General features: G+C 42.0%; 1 protein-coding gene across 1 annotated transcript in view; it reads left to right on the top strand.

The window, feature by feature from the left end:
- Positions 1–20,931, top strand: part of LOC115162913 (dedicator of cytokinesis protein 10) — a gene marked incomplete in the record, with an annotated part of 159,506 nt that overhangs the window by 52,908 nt on the left and 85,667 nt on the right. The window contains 1 exon segment of the mRNA XM_029714424.1: positions 1,335–1,417. Coding sequence (XP_029570284.1) covers positions 1,335–1,417 — 83 coding nt within the window.

Here is a 20,931-nt window from a genome sequence, read left to right as displayed (position 1 = left end):
CACACAGAGACACCACGAGTAGCAGGCGAGAGGACGACTGAAGACAAACAGAGAGAGGGAGAGACGACGAGCAGAGAGTTCGAGAGATGGAGCGAGAAACACACAGAGAGAGAGAGAGACGAAGCGAGAGAGAGAGGATGAGAGAGACACAGAGACGAGGATGAGAGAGACACACAGAGAGAGAGAGAGAGAGAGAGAGAGACACACAGAGAGAGAGAGACACAGAGAGTAAGAGCTGGAAGAAAGAGAATGGCTATTTAAGTTTGTGCTCCCAGACATGTGTTATTGCCTTGTAGAGCTAAATGTGTTTTGAGTGTCTTTAATAATGAATGTGATGACTGCCAGTGGAACTGTGTTTAAGTGATAGATAATGATAGCACCACTCAGACAGAAAGAAGATGACAATCCACAGAACAACAGAGACAAACATACTGCTGAGAGGAGAGAGAGAGAGGGGGAGAGAGGGGGGAGAGAAAGAAAGTCTGTAACTCAAGCCCGTGGGACAGAATGTTAATTCTTGTGGTTTGATTCATCTAATCATGGATTCAATCTTGTAACTCTGTAAGCTTGTGGGGCTCCAAGACGACCTGTGTGAAGCAAGCTAGGGCTGCGGAGTCTGCCTCCCTCTACAACATTAAGGGTGTGTCCCAAATGGCCCCCGTCCCCCCCCCCCCCCCCCCCCCCCCACGGGCCCTTGTCAAAAGTAGTGCACTATGTAGGGAGTAGGGCGCAATTTGGGACGCGACAGTGCTGTAGAGGGAGGCAGACTCTGCAGCCCTAGCTTGCGTCACACTGGGTTGTATAAGGACAGCTACTCATGTAAAACAAAGCTGTACATTGCCTCTACATTACCATAAATGTGTCTTGGATCTACTTATTTGAATGGATAGAGGTGTGTGTGTGTGTGTGTGTGTGTGTGTGTGTGTGTGTGTGTGTGTAGAGCTGTATAAGAACCACGTTGTGACAGAGAGGGGATTTTAAGCATCAACTGCCCATGCCAAGACGCGCGCGCGCACACACACACACACACACACACACATCTCTATTGTTGTTGATTGAGAACCTCTTTGCTGAGGAATGTGACTGGTATATTTCCTATGTGTAATTTGTTGTGTAGTTGTAAGATGCAGGGCTCCCTTGCAAAAGAGACCATGGTCTCAATGGGAATTCCTGTTAAAATAAAGGTCAAATAAATACATTCAATAAAACACACTCACACACACGGTCATATATACAGACGGAATCAACTGTCTGTTGTTCACCTGCACTAGGCATTAACAGAACCTCTCTCCCCTCCACTTCCTCCTCTTCCTCTTTCTTCTCCTCTATTCCAGGCCTGCGAGTACTACAACTCCCAACTCCACGTGGTCCATTACAAATATGATGAGTACGCAGGAGATTACCGGCTACTTCCCAGGTACAGAACAGGCTATGAAAGAGTTGCAAAATTCCCTCAACTTTCCCAAAATACCCAGGTTTTCCAGAAATGTTGTGAAAGTGACCAGAATTTTGCGACCCTTTTCTATGATTACACTTATGTACAGAGCAGTGTGTGTACATATTTTCATTGTTCCGCATAAGAAAAGTACAGTACTTCGCCACTTCATGTACTTGTAAGTGTCATGACGTTGTGAGTATTGAGTAAGAGAGGGCCCACTCCAGGGCTTAACTGGTTTTGACATAGCGTCTGTGTCAGGAACGCATGCCAGACTTTCCAAAAGCGTACTTCACATAAACACCAGGAAAGATGCAGCTGAAAACCTCAGCGAGACCAGAAGATCCAGGGGCTCGTGTCCCTAATGGAACCCTATTCCCTATTTAGTGCACTACTTTTGACCAGAGTTCACTAAATAGGGATAAGGTGCCATTTAAGATGCAGCCTTAGTGGTCTGCGATTGCATAACGGGTCTCTCGAAAAAATAGCTCTCTGTGATGTCAACAATGGGAACAAAAAACAAAATGGTGGACGTCGGTGGGATGTGTTGTTGAGTGGCAGGCTGTCCAGCTGCGGAGATGTCAGGGCTGCGCATTGGTCACTCAACCCCTGGGAGACCAGCCATCAGAGCAGGGCCTCTTTGTCCTCTGACCCCTATCCAGACCACTGTAATGCTCTCCTGGTCTCCCATGGGTTGGTTATGTTGGAGTGCAGTTAATTTCACGTGACCTTTCTGAGTTTGTTGAACTTCAAATCTTTTTGAGTTCATATACTGTACATCAACTCTAAAACTGATCCATAGATTACTTTTGATACTGTGTACAGTCGTTAACATCATAGATACTAAGAGACTGAATGTACATGCTCTTATAGAGGTTATATCCACATTATATGAGTTTTCTCTCTGAATCAGTTCCTCTGTCTTTCCCTGGACACAGAGTTAGCAGCAGATCTAGGATCAGTTTGGGCTCATCGTACTATACGTCTGGGATCCAACTGACAGATTGACAGCCCAGTTCACTATGAGCTAGTCATCTTCACAAGCTGTGTCTCTCCAGAGATGACATAAACTCAGCAAAAAAAAGAAACTTTTCTTTATTTTCAGCAAACTTAACATGTGTAAATATTTGTATGAACATAACAAGATTCAACAACTGAGACAAACTGAACACGTTCCACAGACATGTGACTAACAGAAATGGAATAATGTGTCCCTGAGCAAAGGGGGGGTCAAATCAAAAGTAACAGTGAGTATCTGGTGTGGCCATCAGCTGCATTATGTACTGCAGTGCATCTCCTCCTCATGGACTGCACCAGATTTGCCAGTTCTTGCTGTGAGCTGTTACCCCACTCTTCCACCAAGGCACCTGCAAGTGTGATGTTTGGATGTACCGATCCTGTGTAGGTGTTGTTACACGTGGTCTGCCAATGTGAGGACGATCAGCTGTCCGTCCTGTCTCCCTATAGCGCTGTCTTAGGCGTCTCACAGTACGGACATTGTAATTTATTGCCCTGGCCACATCTACAGTCCTCATGCCACCTTGCAGCATGCCTAAGGCACATTCACGCAGATGAGCAGGGACCCTGGGCATCTTTCTTTTGGTGTATTTCAGTCAGTAGAAAGACCTCTTTAGTGTCCTAAGTTTTCATAACTGTGACCTTAATTGCCTACCGTCTGTAAGCTGTTAGTGTCTTAATGACCACTCCACAGGTGCATGTTCATTAATTGTTTATGGTTCATTGAACAAGCATGGGAAACAGTGTTTAAACCCTTTACAATGAAGATCTGTGAAGTTACTTGGGTTTTTACGAATTATCTTTGAAAGACAGGGTCCTGAAAAAGGGCTGTTTCTTTTTTTTTGCTGAGTTTACAAGAGCCTTGAAGTCTGGCATGATGCAAGACTATTCAAACTGTGACGTCCAAACACAGAGGTGTCGCTGTGTTTTAAGCCTATTGGAGACACTTTTAAAAAGATGCCATGAATTATATTTGCTGAGACTAGTTCCGGTGCTGGGTCTGCTATCCTTATAAAAGAGGGAATCCTTTGTGTCTCCAGCTCAGAGCACACACACAAACACAGGGCGGCTCATGAGCGCAGTGGAGCGAGGGCATCCCTTTGTCGGGTCCTTTTTCGGGAGGAGATGGAGAGGACTCAGCCACACACAAGTCAGGGCTCAGCTCAGACACCCAGCCATAGAGATGGAAAAGAGAGAACACCTATCTGTGCTATGATGATCTCCCCAAGGGGCAATCTGCTGTTTACCAAAACTGAACTGAATATTGTCCCTTTAACCCATTTAAAATGGAGAAAGACCTCGACTGCGCTGCCCATGCTGTAACAAGCTGTGGAGCAAGTCTACCCTCTATCCAACTCCATGCACCCAGCACCTCTACAGTAAAGCTTACCGTATGCTTCCCAGTCAAAAGAGTTCACGGATATGTCACACAACATTTGTTACGTTTGTTCATTTTGGTGTTCAGCAGGGGTTTTTTCCAGCTGTTTGAGCACACAACATTTTTTTCTTGAGGCTTGTCGAAATTCGGTAGCCAAAGTTTATGCCCCTTCATCAGTGATTGGTCAAAAGCAGGGATTCTTCAATTAAGTGTTTGTTGTCATTCAACGACAGACGACTAGTTTTCATGCACATTTCACTTGAGAAATACTGCACCAAACAGCTTCGTTACATCTGCGGGACCAAGACTTCCTCGGCAAAAACGTCAAAATGAATGACAGATTTCTTGACTTATCTTAGATTCATTCGGACTATTTTGAGGAAGAGTACTTGTTGCTATGGCGTCTCAAGAAGGACAAACAGTAATATTGCCACTTTTTTCTAGTTTTTCAAGCAAAGTTATTTTAAGGGAGTATGCAAGCACAGACGTTCACTTCGCCAAGCCAAGTTTTGCTAGGAGCAAACCGAACCTATGTATGCGGACACCTTCAGGGGAGTGAGAGAGCCAATGGTTTCTAACTGTGTCTTGTCATTGGGTGTTAGTACCTAGGTGTTCTTAGAGTTTTTCCTGACAATGTGATCTGGTCAGAAACAACTCTGGGCACGAGTTAGCCCATGCCTGTGTAGTTAAACAGGCCCTACTACTACTACAATATAATGCTGGACTGTTATGTTGCTATCACAACACGGGTATCAACAGTAGAGTTGAGGTTGAATGTCATTACTGAGTCTAGTACATTTACGATATGATGAAAGGAGACATAGAGAGAGGACATCCTCCTTGTCTGCGTCCCATATGACACCCTATTCCCTGCATAGTGCACTTCCCTGCATAGTGCACTTTTGACCAGAGCCCTATGGGCCCTGTTGAAATGTAGTGCACTATGTAGTGGTAATAGGGTGCCTTTTTGAACTTAGACCTTCTCTCTTTCTGCCTGGAGGCTTTTAAGTGTAGTCTTCTCCCTCTAGATATCCCTAATGGAAGCCACCCCCCCCCCCCAACTCTGTGAGGGGAGAGAGAAGTGGGGAAGGCAGAATGAGGGGAGTAGAGGAGAGGAGGGTGGGGAGCAGAGCATGTAAGCAAAGTTGAGAGGTTGGAAATCCCGTTCATCGCTCATGGAACGATGCTTGTGCTCCGGCGCTCCATGTCCTTTCAAACAGCGGCGCTAAAAAAACGCTCAGCGCTCACAGGGGGAAAAAACTGCCGCTTGCTCCTAGTTCGATTCATTCTTCAAAATCACAATTTAACATGCATCTATTTTTATGACTAGCTGAACCTACCATTTGGTTTTGAAGTATTGAAACTGATCCATATGGTGGTGCATACAGGTGCAATCCACATACAGGTGCATCCTGTTTCCATTGATCATCCTTGAGATGTTTCTACAACTTGATTGGAGTCCACCTGTGGTAAATTCAATTGATTGGACATGATTTGGAAAGGCACTCACCTGTCTATATAAGGTCCCACAGTTGACAGTGCATGTCAGAGCAAAAACCAAGCCATGAGGTCGAAGAAATTGTCTGGAGAGCTCCGAGACAGGATTGTGTCGAGGCACCGATCTGAGGAAGGGTACCAAAAAATGTCTGCACTATTGAAGGTTCCCAAGAACACAGTGGCCTCCATCATTCTTAAATGGAATAAGTTTGGGACCACCAAGACTTCCTAGAGCTGACCGCCCGGCCAAACTGAACAATCAGGGGAGAAGGGCTTTGGTCAGGGAGGTGATCAAGAACTCATTGGTCACTCTGACAGAGTTCCTCTGTGGAGATGGGAGAACCTTCCAGAAGGTCAACCATCTGTGCAGCACTCCACCAATCAGGCTTTTATGGTAGAGTGGCCAGACAGAAGCCACTCCTCAGTAAAAGGCACATGACAGCCCACTTGGAGTTTGCCAAAAGGCATCTAAAGGACTCTCAGACCATGAGAAACAAGATTCTCTGGTTTGATGAACTCTTTGGCCTGAATGCCAAGTGTCACGTCTGGAGGAAACCTGGCACCATGTTTTTCACCTGCAGGGACTGGGAGACTAGTCAGGATCAAGGAAAAGATGAACGGAGCAAAGTACTGAAAGATCCTTGATGAAAACCTGCTCCAGAGTGCTCAGGACCACAGACTGGGGTAAAGGTTCACCTTCCAACAGGACAATGACCTTACGCACCCAGACAAGACAACACAGGATTGGCTTCGGGACAAGCCTCTGAATGTCCTTGAGTGGCCCAGCCAGAGCTCAAACTTGAACCCAATCGAACATCTCTGGAGAGACCTGAAAATAGCTGTGCAGCGACACTCCCCATCCAACCTGACAGAGCTTGAGAGGGTCTGCAGAAAAGAATGGGAGAAACTCCCCAAATACAGGTGTGCCAAGCTTGTAGCATCATACCCAAGAAGAATCGAAGATTTCATCGCTGCCAAAGGTGCTTCAACTAAGTACTGAGTGAAGGGTCTGAATACTTACGTAAATATGATGTTTTGTTTCATTTGATAAATTTACCCAAAAATTGGAGAAACTTGTTTTTGCTTTGTCGTTATGGGGTATTGTGTGTAGATTGATGAGTGAAAAAAACCAATGTAATCTTTTTTAGAATAGTGCTGTAACGTAACAAAATGTGGAAAAAGTGAACGGGTCTGAATAGTTTCCGAATGCATTGTAAACACTCTAAATAGGTCAGGAGCCAGACATGGAGATTAAGATGGAACAAACATGAATTATTTAGCCTATATTATTTCAAGGCTATAGCCTACAAAGAAATACATTGTGAAGCATTTGCGAGTGCGACACAATAAGCTGGTACGTACATAAAGCTCTCAGCAATTAAACATTTCGTTATATTAAATCATTAAAGTCTATAAATTGCACATATAGGCTGTGACTTATAATTAAATACAAATTAATTGAAAAATGACTTATTAGTGCCTTACAAACATGAGTTTGGCCAGTCTGTGTCTTCAGGCTCATGTGATGTGGTGCCTGCAAAGCAGGTCAGCAGCGGAGAATACCCTCTCCACACTTGCAGAGCCACTGGGGATGCTAAACACCCTTTTGGCCAGTCTTGCCAGGCTGGGCAGAGATGCAGATTTGTTTTAAACATTTTCTATAGGTAGGCCTAAAGGTTTTTAGGCAAAATAACCCAATCAAAACGGAAAGCTCCTTGAATGTGGGAATATGCCAGGCCTATTGGACCAAAATCAATGATGGCCTACTGTATAGATAATAGAACAAAAATGAACGAAACGTTTAAGAGATCATATTTTTAGTTGATACATACTTTGCTGCAATGACACACTTAGTTATCTAACCACCGCCTTCCTTTCTTTTAGCATGTGCACGTAGTAAGTACACCATCATGCTTTCAGGATACTGTCTTTTCAGATTCCACAATGATTATTTAGTTGTGCACACTACATCACTGTGCTCCCTCTCTTGCTCTTGGTCTTCATCTTTGTAAGTCACCTTGATTTTGCACCTGTGTGTTTTATCAGTCTCTCTGAAAATATTTAGTGAACTCCGTGACAGTAGCTAAAGCAAGAGGCTATTAGCAGCACACAAGTAGACTACAGATGCATGCTGAGCCGGGCATGCCCTGAGCTTGGGAAGTGAGCACTACTGGAGCGATATTGGAGAGGACAAGAAGGCTGACGCTACAGACTTTGGGAATCTCACTCCGCGCTACTATGGGGGGTGATTCATGCCAGAATTAAGCCTCATGAAGCTACTGATACCTCTCACCAAGCCACTGAACGTCTTCCTAGCGCTATAAAATAACGCCATGAATTAACATGGACTGTCAATGGAGATAAGTTTGTTTCTAAGGCGTCAAACTGCCGACCCGTTCACGTCACGTGTCAGTTTGCGTGTAAGTTTATTATGAATGATCTTACCATGAACGCCTTAAAAAACCTCTACATGTGTTATGCGTTAGTTTAAGTGTCTGTTTAGTTCATCAATTTCATTTGTCGATTTAGCTAAAATAGGCCTATCACCTTGATGCAAAAATCATTAGGCTAGTTGATATCACAGCCACCATTACTGTGTAGAGATGCCCATTTCTCGCATCAATACAAACACAAGGGATTCTTGGTAGCCTAGTGGTTAGAGTTTTGGGCCAGTAACCAAAAGGTTGCTAGATTGAATCCCAAAGCTGACAAGAAACTTTTGTCGTTTGCCCGAGCCAGGCAGTCAATCCATTGTTCCCTGGGCAACGAATACGTGGATTTCGATTAAGGAGGCCTCCGCACCTCTCTGATTCAGAGGGGTTGGGTTAAATGCGGAAGACACATTTCAGTTGAACGCATTCAGTTGTACAACTGACTTGGTATCCCTCTTTTCTTTGCTGTGGGTAGTCTAGGTCTCTAGTGGCGCATTCAAAACAACTCGGAAGTTGGCAATCTCTGACTTCCGACTTCAGTGCATTCAAGACAACTGGGAACTCTGGGGGAAAAAATGAGCTCAGACTGGGATTTTTGTTTTGAACAGTCATCCAACTCGGAATCTCTGGCATCTTTCTCTGACCTGAAAATCACTGATGTCATGATTTGACCTCGTTTCCCCCCCACTTCCCAGTTTACCGGATTAACAGACACATTCACTGTCACCATGCAGCCTTAACTTCCCAGGAAAATGTGGTTGGTTTATTAAATGCTCTGCAATGTAGAGCTATGCCTAATGCAAAATGCCAAACCGTTAGAATTGGTTTGGGGACAATGCATAGACCAAACATTTTAACAGATTATCACATTTATTCAGGAGAATCCTATTGAATCAGGCTATTCATTTCAGTGCAGTTGCGTTCTTACGCATATCCTTAGACTAAACGGAACCAAAAACACCCCAGCCTGTTTTGATCACAGTTTTTCATTGATTTAGCCCACAGTTTCCTACAGATTGATACACACGAAGACCTATATTTCATCTGGAGTTGACAAACAAAAGCCTGACTTGGATCCTGACTTTCCCCCACATCATATTACCAATTAGGCTAAATGTATTCCTATTAATTTGCATAGGCTAACCATTGTGATTAATGTTATTTACCATCCTCTACTTTTTGTGAATAAACAAGCATCAGTGTAAACATAATATAATTTCAATGCCCCCCCACACACACATTGTTACTTACCTTACAGATCACAATGCAAATACATTCATATGCAAATACATTTGATTCATACACTTGCTTGTCTGGCTGGCATGTTTTCATTTTAAACAGGCATTCCCTTACCTACACTGAAATAATTATAGTCCTCAATTATGATTTTAAAAAATCAGATCAGATTAGTACAACCTTGTGGTTATTGTAAGTCATATAATACAATAGACTTACAATTATTAATTGTAAGTCTTATGATACAATTCATAATGTTGAACTAACAAATACCATCAAGGGATACCTTACCATTTACAATAACAAACACCTTATGAAACAGCTGTGAAAACCAATCTAGCAATATTTTTGGATTTAAATACATAACCATTGATATTTTTTTGGTACGTGTGTGTCAATTTACTTTGAGATTTTTTGTACACTCACATGGCAATCATAGACTGAAATACAGAATTATGATATGTGGAACAGAGAGGAGGTGGGTCTTGTGTGGATAGGAGGTTCTGCCTGTCACTTGTTTTTCAACATGTAGTGGACTCAGAGGGAAACTGCAAAGTCCAGGCGCTGCTGACCTCTTTGTTCTGAGTGTTTGCAGTGCTAGTGTTTTTAGCTAATCTGTGCAGCCCACATTATGTGCCCAGTATGATAGTTGTCTTGCTCTTTCTTAGCAGATAATGACAATTTGACAATAACAGTAGCTGATGTAATGAAAAGTTGGAGGATGGTTGGTAATGGTAGTGTATCCATGTCTGGGTGTTAGGTAGAACCCCTAGGTCCTGGAGAACAGGTAATGGAAGACATCAGGTGGATCCATGTCTGGGTGTTAGGCAGAACCCCTAGGTCCTGGAGAACAGGTAATGGAGGACATCAGGTGGATCCATGTCTGGGTGTTAGGTAGAACCCCTAGGTCCTGGAGAACAGGTAATGGAGGACATCAGGTGGATCCATGTCTGGGTGTTAGGCAGAACCCCTAGGTCCTGGAGAACAGGTAATGGAGGACATCAGGTGGATCCATGTCTGGGTGTTAGGTAGAACCCCTAGGTCCTGGAGAACAGGTAATGGAGGACATCAGGTGGATCCATGTCTGGGTGTTAGGTAGAACCCCTAGGTCCTGGAGAACAGGTAATGGAGGACATCAGGTGGATCCATGTCTGGGTGTTAGGCAGAACCCCTAGGTCCTGGAGAACAGGTAATGGAGGACATCAGGTGGATCCATGTCTGGGTGTTAGGCAGAACCCCTAGGTCCTGGAGAACAGGTAATGGAGGACATCAGGTGGATCCATGTCTGGGTGTTAGGTAGAACCCCTAGGTCCTGGAGAACAGGTAATGGAGGACATCAGGTGGATCCATGTCTGGGTGTTAGGCAGAACCCCTAGGTCCTGGAGAACAGGAGCAGAGTAAAGGGAACAGGGTAGGAGACAGACGTAAACAAGCAAACACACAGGTTAAATGATTATCAGGTATGTAAAAAAAACTGTTATTGAATTATTTAAATGTTTGATTAGACATGCAATAATGTTAAAGGATACCTGTCTAATTTTTGATGTCAGTGGGGTTGGTAAGGGAAGGTCCCTGGGAAAGATGGAGAGATGAGTTGAGAGAAACTCTAGGGTGGTGTCATGACGACTGGAGTCATACACCTTAACAGTACCTATCTGGAAGTGGCGGTTACTTAACGTGACCCAGTGGTTAGCCTTGAGATCAACTATTTGGATTGACTAGATTGACCCCTGGGCCAGTGTTGGTACTGCTGACAGCATGGCGATGCCGCCCACCATGAGGCAGCAAATGCAAATAGTTATCATCTGAGATTTTTATATTCACCTTAACGGATGGTGACCCCAGCTAGGAGCGAAAGAGCACCAAGCTTTCCCAGGTCTCGCCTTCCTTTCGCCCTTCTTCCAAGCCAAGTAATTCACCCAGATGTCGAAGCACTTGGTCCCCTTGATTCTTCTCAGGTGGCTCTCCTTTTTCTCATGCGCCCAGTCCTTGTTCAGTCTCACCTTGACTGATAATAGAAATAAAAGGCAATTATATTTCATATTATTACAAATACATCTCTTATATATCTCTCGGAAGGCCAGAAAATGAATTAACAATGGACAATCATTTTTACCTGGTCAAAAACCTCCACATCCTTCTCAGCCAGTGCCTGAAGGTGGTCCTCGAATGCGTTTTAATCTGGTTCCACAACTTCCACCACATTAGGTAAAATATCAGTGACCTCAAAGTGCGTTATACTAAAACAGCAAAAGAAAAACACTAAGTCAATCCCAAAAAATGTATACACAATAATGTTATATACACAATTGCATTGTTTACATCAGTTAACTGCTGTGGCTCCCCTCCATATAGCAGGCGATAGAGTGAATACTCTGGAGGCCTGGACACTGCTGTGTTGTGTGCAAAGATAATTACCATCAGATTGTCCTTCCACCATTCCTGGTACCCGTCAAGGGACTTTCCCATGGCAGTCCCGTTGGTTTGTTCATCCAAACGTGGAGTCACCATACATCTACACATTCATCTACACATATATACACATATATATATAAAATTCACTGTACTATCAGTGTCAATTTCGAAGAAAAAAACTCAAAATTACTGGACGACTATGCAAAACAATGCTACAACCATTACATTAAGCTGACATTGACTAAAACCAACTAGGCTAAAGCTAACTACTATTAGCTCTTAGCCAAGCTAAATTTGGTTAGCATCAAGCTAGCGAACTGTTAAACACAATTGTTTTTACAAATATTAACACTAACACATTTTATCGTGACATCGCATATTTACATATATTACCTAAAGTAAACTGAGTCATTGTTCATAGAAAATAAAACAAATTGCATCTAAAACGTTGGGAGAAAAAAGTACAGAAAGTTTGGACGCCATGTTGATCCCTTCTGTAAACCATTAGCAACCTAGCCTAATTCCATTAGCTTACTTACAATGGGGAAAATACCGACCAGTTTGTCACTCAGTTAAAACTGCCTTCAAACATCATCAAACTCACGGAATATGTAATTAACCATGTTAACTCAATATTTTGAGTCATATTGCATTTTCGCACATTACATACCTGAATTAACAGGTTAAAATGATAAGATGGAGAAACGTTAGTTTTCAAAACTAATCATTCTCCATAATGAAGAAGAAATGTTAAATATCTCACTAACTCACTTCATTGACGTCACAGCTCCCATAGCAGCAGTAATTATATACATACATTAAATGCAAATACCTGGGAGGCAAAATAAACAAAATAAAACATAAAAAATATGACCATACATGTGTGTCACAAACACATGGCATATGCTTGAGTACCACCTTGACATCTCTGATCTGCTTGCCTCAATAAATTAATACTAGAACATTAGTAGCCAGGATTAGGTATTTCAAATCTAATCAAACTTTATTTGTCACATGCGCCGAATACAGTGTAGACCTTACCGTGAAATGCTTACTTACAAGCCCTTAACCTCTATGGGATCCCTTCCCGTTCTCATCCGGTTAACGGGATTGATTTTGACAACAGCCAGTGGAAAATCAGAGCGCCAAATTTAAAACAGCTAAAATCTCATAATTCCATTTTCTCAAACAATCAACTATTTTAGACCATTTTAAAGATAAACTTCTCGTTAATCTAACCACATTGTCTGATTTCAAAAAGGCTTTACGGCGAAAGCATAAAATTAGATTATGTTAGGACATAAACTTCACAAGAAAACACCACATAGCCATTTTCCAAGCAACTAGATGCATCACAAAAACCCAAAACACAGCTATATGAAGCACTAACCTTTGACGATCTTCATCAGATGACACTCCTAGGACATTATGTTACACAATACATGTATGTTTTGCTCGATAAAGTTCATATTTATATCCAAAAACAGCATTTTACATTGGCGCGTAATGTTGAGAAATGTTTTCCCTCCAAACCTCATCGTAAACATTGATCAATATAGAAGTGCTATGCACAGAATTATAGATACACTTCTCCTAAATGTAATTGCTTTGTCAGATTTCAAAAAAGGTTTCACGGCGAAAGCACAATTTGCAATAATCTGAGTACAGCCCAGATGACACTAACAACTAGCAAACAGAAACCCGCCATCTTGGAGTCAATAAAACTAAGAAATTACATTATAAATATTCACTTACCTTGATTATCTTCATCAGAAGACACGCCCAGTAATCCCAGCTCCACAATAAATGTTCGATAAAGTTCATATTTATTTCCAAATAATCCATTTTGTTCGCGCGTTAGGTTCACTATCCAAATCCACTACGCACGTGCTTACTTAGTCCAGACGAAAAGTAAAAAAAATTATATTACAGTTTGTAGAAACATGTCAAACGATGTATAGAATAAAATTGAATAAAATTCCAACCGGACCTATCCGTTCTCTTTAGGAGTGAATATGAACTCAGCTCGCTCCCAAGTCATTGCGCGTGACTTGAGCCCATGCCTTATCAAATCAAATTCAAATCAAATCAAATTTATTTATATAGCCCTTCGTACATCAGCTGAAATCTCAAAGTGCTGTACAGAAACCCAGCCTAAAACCCCAAACAGCAAGCAATGCATGTGAAAGAAGCACGGTGGCTGGGAAAAACTCCCTAGGAAAAACTCCTGAGAAAGGCCAAAAACCTAGGAAGAAACCTAGAGAGGAACCAGGCTATGAGGGGTGGCCAGTCCTCTTCTGGCTGTGCCGGGTGGATATTATAACAGAACATGGTCAAGATGTTAAAATGTTCGTAAATGACCAGCATGGTCAAATAATAATAATCATAGTAATTGTCGAGGGTGCAACAAGCACGTCCGGTGAACAGGTCAGGGTTCCGTAGCCGCAGGCAGAACAGTTGAAACTGGAGCAGCAGCATGGCCAGGTGGACTGGGGACAGCAAGGAGTCATCATGCCAGGTAGTCCTGAGGCATGGTCCTAGGGCTCAGGTCCTCCGAGAGAAAGAAAGAAAGAGAGAAAGAGAGAATTAGAGAGAGCATATTTACATTCACACAGGACACCGGATAAGACAAGAGAATACTCCAGATGTAACAGACTGACCCTAGCCCCCCGACACATAAACTACTGCAGCATAAATACTGGAGGCTGAGACAGGAGGGATCAGAAGACACTGTGGCCCCATCCGATGATACCCCCGGACAGGGCCAAACAGGCAGGATAATGGGACACCAGTTTACCACAGCTGGTATTCCCTTCAAATTCACCATAGAATCTTCAAACACCGTTCTAAAGACTGCTGACATCTAGTGGAAGCTTTAGGAAGTGCAAAATGAACCCTAAGTCACTGTATACAGTCAAGGCAATCACTTGAAAGGACTACAAGCACCAGACTTCCCACTTCCTGCATGACTTTTTCTCAGGTTTTTGCCTGCCATATGATTTCTGTTATACTCACAGACACCATTCAAACAGTTTTCGAAACTTCAGAGTGTTTTATATCCAAATCTACTAATAATATGCATATTCTAGTTTCTGGGACAGAGTAGTAACCTGTTTAAATTGGGTACGTTTTTCATCCGGCCGTGAAAATACTGCCCCCTAGCCCTAAGTGCAGTTCAAGAAGAGTTTAAGAAAATATATACCAAATAAACTAAAGTAAAAAAAATAGAATAAAAAATTATAAAAAGTAACACAATAACATAACAATAACGAGACTATATACAGGCGTACACTGTTTTGGGGCAGCAGGTAGCCTAGTGGTTAGAGCATTGGGTCAGTAACTGAATCTCCGAGCTGACACAAGGTACATTTCTGTCGTTCTGCCTCTGAACAAGGCAGTTAACCCACTGTTCTCCGGTAGGCTCATTGTAAGTAAGAATTTGTTCTTAACTGACTTGCCAAAACATTTTTTTTACATGGTACCGGGTCAGTGTGCGGGGTTACATGTAGGTAGGGGTGAAGTGACTATGCATAGATAATAAGCAGCGAGTAGAAGCTTTGTACAAAATAAATGGAACGGGGGTCAATGTAGCAGTGTATCTAGTCTCCTAATAATTGCATAACTGTGCAAGTTAGACAAGTCATCTTTTGTTTGCATGTTTTTTTATTGAACCTTAATTTAACTAGGCAAGTCTGTTACAATGACGACCTACCCTGACCAAACCCTAACCCGGACGACGCTGGGCCAATTGTGCGCTGCCCTATGGGACTCCCAATCACTGCCGGTTGTGATACAGCCTGGAAACAAACCAGGGTCTGTATTGATGCCTCTAGCACTGAGATGCAGTGCCTTAGATCGCTGCGCCACTCGGGAGTCCCAAGGATGTCTTTTTTTTGGTCCCGTCAATGTTGAGTGATCACACATGCCTCAGCACACATAGGTTACTTTGCCTGCTTGCAAATGTGTGCTAAAAGTGGGGATGTTTCATAGTATTTCTGATTATCTTAACTCACCACCACCAATGACCTTTATTTTTCACAGATATCCACAGAACCACGACTGCAAAATAGGCCTACACTCAGATAAAAAGGTGCTATCTATGAACTAATTGGATTCTTCTGCTGTCCCCATAGGAGAACCCTTTTTGGTTCCAGGTAGAACCTCTTCTGTGTCTAGGTAGAACCCTTTTGGACTCCATTCCACAGAGGGTTCTACATGGAACCAAAAAGACTTCTACCTGGAACCAAAAAGTTCTCTCCTTTGGTGACAGCCAAAGAACCCTGTTGGAACCCTTTTCTCAAAGAGTGTACTCAACAAGTTTAGCCTGTTAAGTTTACACCATTTGATTCTGTACTCTGCCTGGTATTCAAGATAACGTGCAACAATAGCACCACCACCTTTGAAGGTTTTCGTCAACCTATGCTCAGACTTAAATCACAAAAAGGAGACACACGAGGCACCCCACACTCATTTTAGATCCCAAGGGGTCTTTATTTTCATACTGTATGCTCTCACTCTCATCACTATCTCCTTTGCCATCTTCTCAAGTCTTTACTTGGAACTCCATCCACACACACACACACACACACACACACACACACACACACACACACACACACACATACACACAGACTATAGCATCTTGCTTACATTTCTCACATTTTAGGCATCCAGCTGAGGCCTTGGATGGATCATGTTACACTGAGATGGGCACAGGGGTATATGTACAATCATTTTTAGTAGTTGAACAGAAGAGGATGTGGTTACTTGTGGAGGGAGAGCCGTGAGGGTGGTTGGTTGAGCACCTGCAGTGAAGCTGATTGTCTGGCTCATCATATCTTGACTAAAAGAAAGAGTTTTAGAAATGAGTTTAACATTGCATTGTTCAACACCTGAAAAGCCGTCATTAACATACTACCAGAGATAGCAATATATTCAGTATTCACTGAATGAAGTAGCCTACCCATCCCCATTTACAATTGTATTCATAAATTAAATAAATGATACTATGGCACATTCAATTACATTATTTTTTGTAGACTATAGACTACTCCTGTATCTACCTTGTACAAAACGTAATCATTGAATGAAATAGCGTACCCATTCACATTTACAATTTAATTGATCAATTAGATAAATAATACTAGCACATACATTTACATTGTTGTAGAATAGGCTATCGCTGTATCCACACTATATTAGGATACCGTTGTGATATTGTCAGGCATGATTTTAGGTCTTCGATCAAAGTTTCCCTTCTTCAGTGAAAAGTAGTTATTTCATTTACAATTGAATTAATCCATTAAATAAATAATACTAGCACATCAAATTACGTTATTGTACACTAGCCTACTCCGCTATCGACACAGTAAATAATATTGCCTATGTGCTTTCGACAATACGTTATCAACAAACATTTGCCTTAATACAGTAGACCTAAATATTTCCTAACGATATCACAACTTAAATATAGCCTACTTAGTCCTCAATTGGATCAAGTACATCTTGGTAATTATTTTCATTGTTTCTAAAAAGGAAACTGTCTGGGGCAGACACTCGAAAATCGCTTCTGCCACTTGTAAAAAAACAAAAAACAAACAAATGAATGTCTGTGTTGCCACCGAGCTCTCAAATACCGTGCCAGTCTCTCCCTCTATGAACGGTCACTGCAATCCGGATTCCTTGGGACGTGCTTACCCTAAACCCTAAACTAACACTAAACTTTATCAAGTATAAATGTTAATTGGTTGAGGTATGGACATCCCAATGATTCCGAATAGCACAGACCGTGCGTTTCAACATTTATGGTTGAGATTTAATTAATATAAATATCAACTATGCACATTATGACTTTCATTAACACGCAATACAGGCGTCACGCAGACGTTAGTTAGGCGTTGGTATCATGTCAGGTGGTACCGTGGCCTAGGCTTATATATGTCCCTTATCACCCCCCATACGCTACAGTCAAATTGGGCACGCTTCGCTCAGCTCACATACTCTGGTGGGGAGTAGACTAGACCAGGCGGGACGCTTATTTCCAGTGATGGTGGTGGGGGTTGGGGTGGGGGGGCAGATAAGGCTGGGCGATATATCTATTTTTCGATTAATTCCAATGTGTGGCGCGATATTCCAAATGAATCAAGGTTTTGTTATTTTTCGTTTTTATGAGCGTTTATGTCCGCTTGTTCTTGTGTTGTATTTTTGGCCCGTCTTTCGCTCCTTCTGTGCAGGATGCACCTCCTCATTTACACCAGAGATCTGTATATAATGAAGAGATGCACATCTCCACCCTAACGATGGGAGTCATTGTCCCAAAGGCGGGAAGGCTGGCAACAAGTTTCGGTCCAAATCTAAAATAAGACCATAGAAATGCATTGGGCTAATTTTGGACAGATTTGAGCGAGAGTGAAAACTCTTCCTCTATGATTTGCACACACCAAACCTATCCCCCAGCCTCTCACGCCAACAAAGTTGAGAGGACACATCTTCCTCTATGACAAGCGGTTTGAACTCGCTATTTGCGTTTGAGGTTTGGGCCAACAGAATGGACACAAAACACATTGAAACATTATTTTACTGTAATTGAGGACAAGTTATTTTCTAACAATACCCTTTTTTATGTCTCAACTACTCAAATTGCGCGCAGAGAAGACACTACTAACACGAGAGTATCAATGAACATTGATTCTGGAAAATGAATGCTCAGTTTGTCGCGCGGCATTGGTGTACCGTGTACCGCTAGCAGCATTTTAGCCAAATACTGTTATACTAGCTAGTCTGTTTTATAAATGTGTTTTATAAATGTGCAGTAAGCATAAAACACAATTATATAAGGAACTGGCAACTCGTTCTCATTCTGATAAATAAGGTAGGCCACTTGATTTCTACATCTGAACAAACTGGATTTTCAAACAGTTGGAGACAGACAGAAGAGTGTGTTCATAACAATTCAACTGTTCAACCTGCTTAGCTAGAAAATAGATCCAAGTTGGCTAAACTTGAAATATAAAAATTGGCTGGCTAATCACTAGCACATGGGCTTGAGAGATTGTTGATGAGACCTGTGTTAATTTAGCCTAATGCCTGCTACAAGAAGCACTGCTGGAAGAAGCACTAAAAAGTCATACTTGAGTAAAAGTGAAAATACCTTAATAGAAAAATTACTAAAGTAAAAGTGAAAGTCACCCAGTAAAATATTACTTGAGCAAAAGTCGAGAAATATTTGGTTTTAAATATACTTAAGTATCAAAAGTAAATGGAATTGCTAAAATGTACTAAAGTATCAAAAGTAAAAGTATTAATACTTTCAAATCCTTATATTATGCAAACCAGACAGCGCAATTTATAGTTTTTTTTATTTATTTACAGATAGCCAGGGGCACACTGACATTCATTTACAAACAGAGCAGTTGTGTTTAGTGAGCCCGCCAAATCAGAGGCAGTAGGGATCACCAGGGATGTTCTCTTGATAAGTGCGTGAATTGGACCATTTCCCTGTTAAAAAGTACTTTTGGGTGTCAGAGAAAATGTATGGAGTAAAAAGTCAATTATTTTCTTTAGGAATGTAGTGAAGTAAAAGTTGTCAAAAATATAAATAGTAAAGTAAAGTACAGATACCCCAAAAAAATGACTTAAGTAGTACTTTAAAGTATTTTTACTTATTATAAGTACTTTACACCACTGACAAGACGTTAGTCATTATTAGTGAATGTGCATTATGCATGGTTCCAGTTAAATTTGTAACTAAAAATGGCATTTTCATAGACGGAGTTGAAAGTCAGATCAGTCATTATTGCAAAAAAAAAGCAGGTTCAGCTATTTTTATAAAATAATTAAATTATTAGTGATTGTGAAAGGCTTATATTTAGCCTAGGTATAACTTCACAAGCCCTGAATTCATTAGATTATTTCTGACTGTTTGAAATGCAGTGTTTTTTACCTTTAATTGTACAACGCTTAGAGAAAACATAACAAAAATGTAGATAAATATTGTGAATCGCACGATATGATTTTTAGGCCATTTCGCCCAGCCTTAGGGGCAGACAGACAGAGCGAGCGAGAGCTCGCAGCTTTGGACGTGGAGGATGCGAAGCTCCACTGGAAATGACGAGAGGCAGCGAATGTAATGAGCCTCTTCCTTCTCCCTCCCCTTTCCCTCCTCCCAACAGACAAATGATGGGAGAAGACAGTCTGCAGTCAGGCCTCATTCTCTCTTTCTTTATTCCTCTCTGTCTGTCTCTTTCTTGTTCTCCGTCTCGGTCTCCCCCTTCCCCATCTCTTCTTTTTTTCCTCTCTCCCTCTCTTTCCCTTTCTGTCTCTCTCTCTCCTGCTTTCTCTCTCTCTCTTAATTCTAGGTCCTGGCAGTGTTGTGCAGACTCAGGACAATTAAGCTTTGGAGAAATACGCAGATTTAAAGATAAGACAATAAGAAGCATTTTAGATCTGCATTTACAAAACGCAGCAAGAGATTTCTTATGCGTTTTATCTTTTTGTTCTGTTGAATTCTGCGTTAACGCGGCCCCTAAGTTTTACTTGCTAGTTATCTAAGTAAGTGGCTGAATTAATAAGGTGACGGGGCATCATATTGTGTTAGCTTTCTGCTGTGTTTGAGAAGTCAAATCCCTTTGGATGAGTTTTCTGTACAGCTGCTAGTGCTATCTTGATTTCCTTCCGTTTTTTTCCTCTCCATTCTCAGCCCATCTTCTCCTCCCCCATCTTCTCTGAGCACAGCAGGCAGGCCAATTGCCCTATCCACTCTAGACTCCACACAGACACAGCGTGTAAACATGCTGCTCCAGAGCCAGTACGGTTCTTCCTTCAAACAAGCATGTGTCATAATGTTGTTAATTTGCATAATGTCTCATTACATTCACTTGTAAATGTCCAAACTCGCCAAAAAGGACATTCGGTAGCTCCTACCTATATATGTATAACTTTATGAGCTGGATTGCCGGTTTTTGCAATTAATTTATTTTTATTTGCGCTCATTAGCATATTTAGCTAGCAGCCTCAATGGAAACTCGCTATTAGTTGTGCTAATTTTGTTAGCATTATGATAATAAACACCCAATGGGCTTTTTTGAGGTTGTAATTTTTTGCGCCCTCGTTTGTACTAAGCCAGTAATGTCGTAAATATGAAAATCTGGATACCGCCGAACCCTATCATCATGAATGGCAGAAAGGATTCGAGATGGACTTCAGAGTGAACAGGAGAGAACAGGGCTCCGGGCAGCCGAGCGGAAATGGAGGAAAACTCGCCTCCCTGCGGACCTGGCATCCTTTCACGCCCTCCTCTCTACATTTTCCTCTTCTGTCTCTGCTGCTAAAGCCACTTTCTACCACTCTAAATTCCAAGCATCTGCCTCTAACCCTAGGAAGCTCTTTGCTACCTTCTCCTCCCTCCTGAATCCTCCTCCCCCTCCCCCCCCTCCTCTCTCTCTGCGGATGACTTCGTCAACCATTTTGAAAAGAAGGCTGATGACATCCGATCCTCGTTTGCTAAGCCAAACGACACCGCT

This window comes from Salmo trutta, chromosome 26, assembly GCF_901001165.1.
Source record: "Salmo trutta chromosome 26, fSalTru1.1, whole genome shotgun sequence".
Taxonomy (NCBI): Eukaryota; Metazoa; Chordata; class Actinopteri; order Salmoniformes; family Salmonidae; genus Salmo; species Salmo trutta.
Note: the sequence above shows the minus strand (reverse complement) of the source record. Positions and strands in the feature narration are given on the sequence as shown.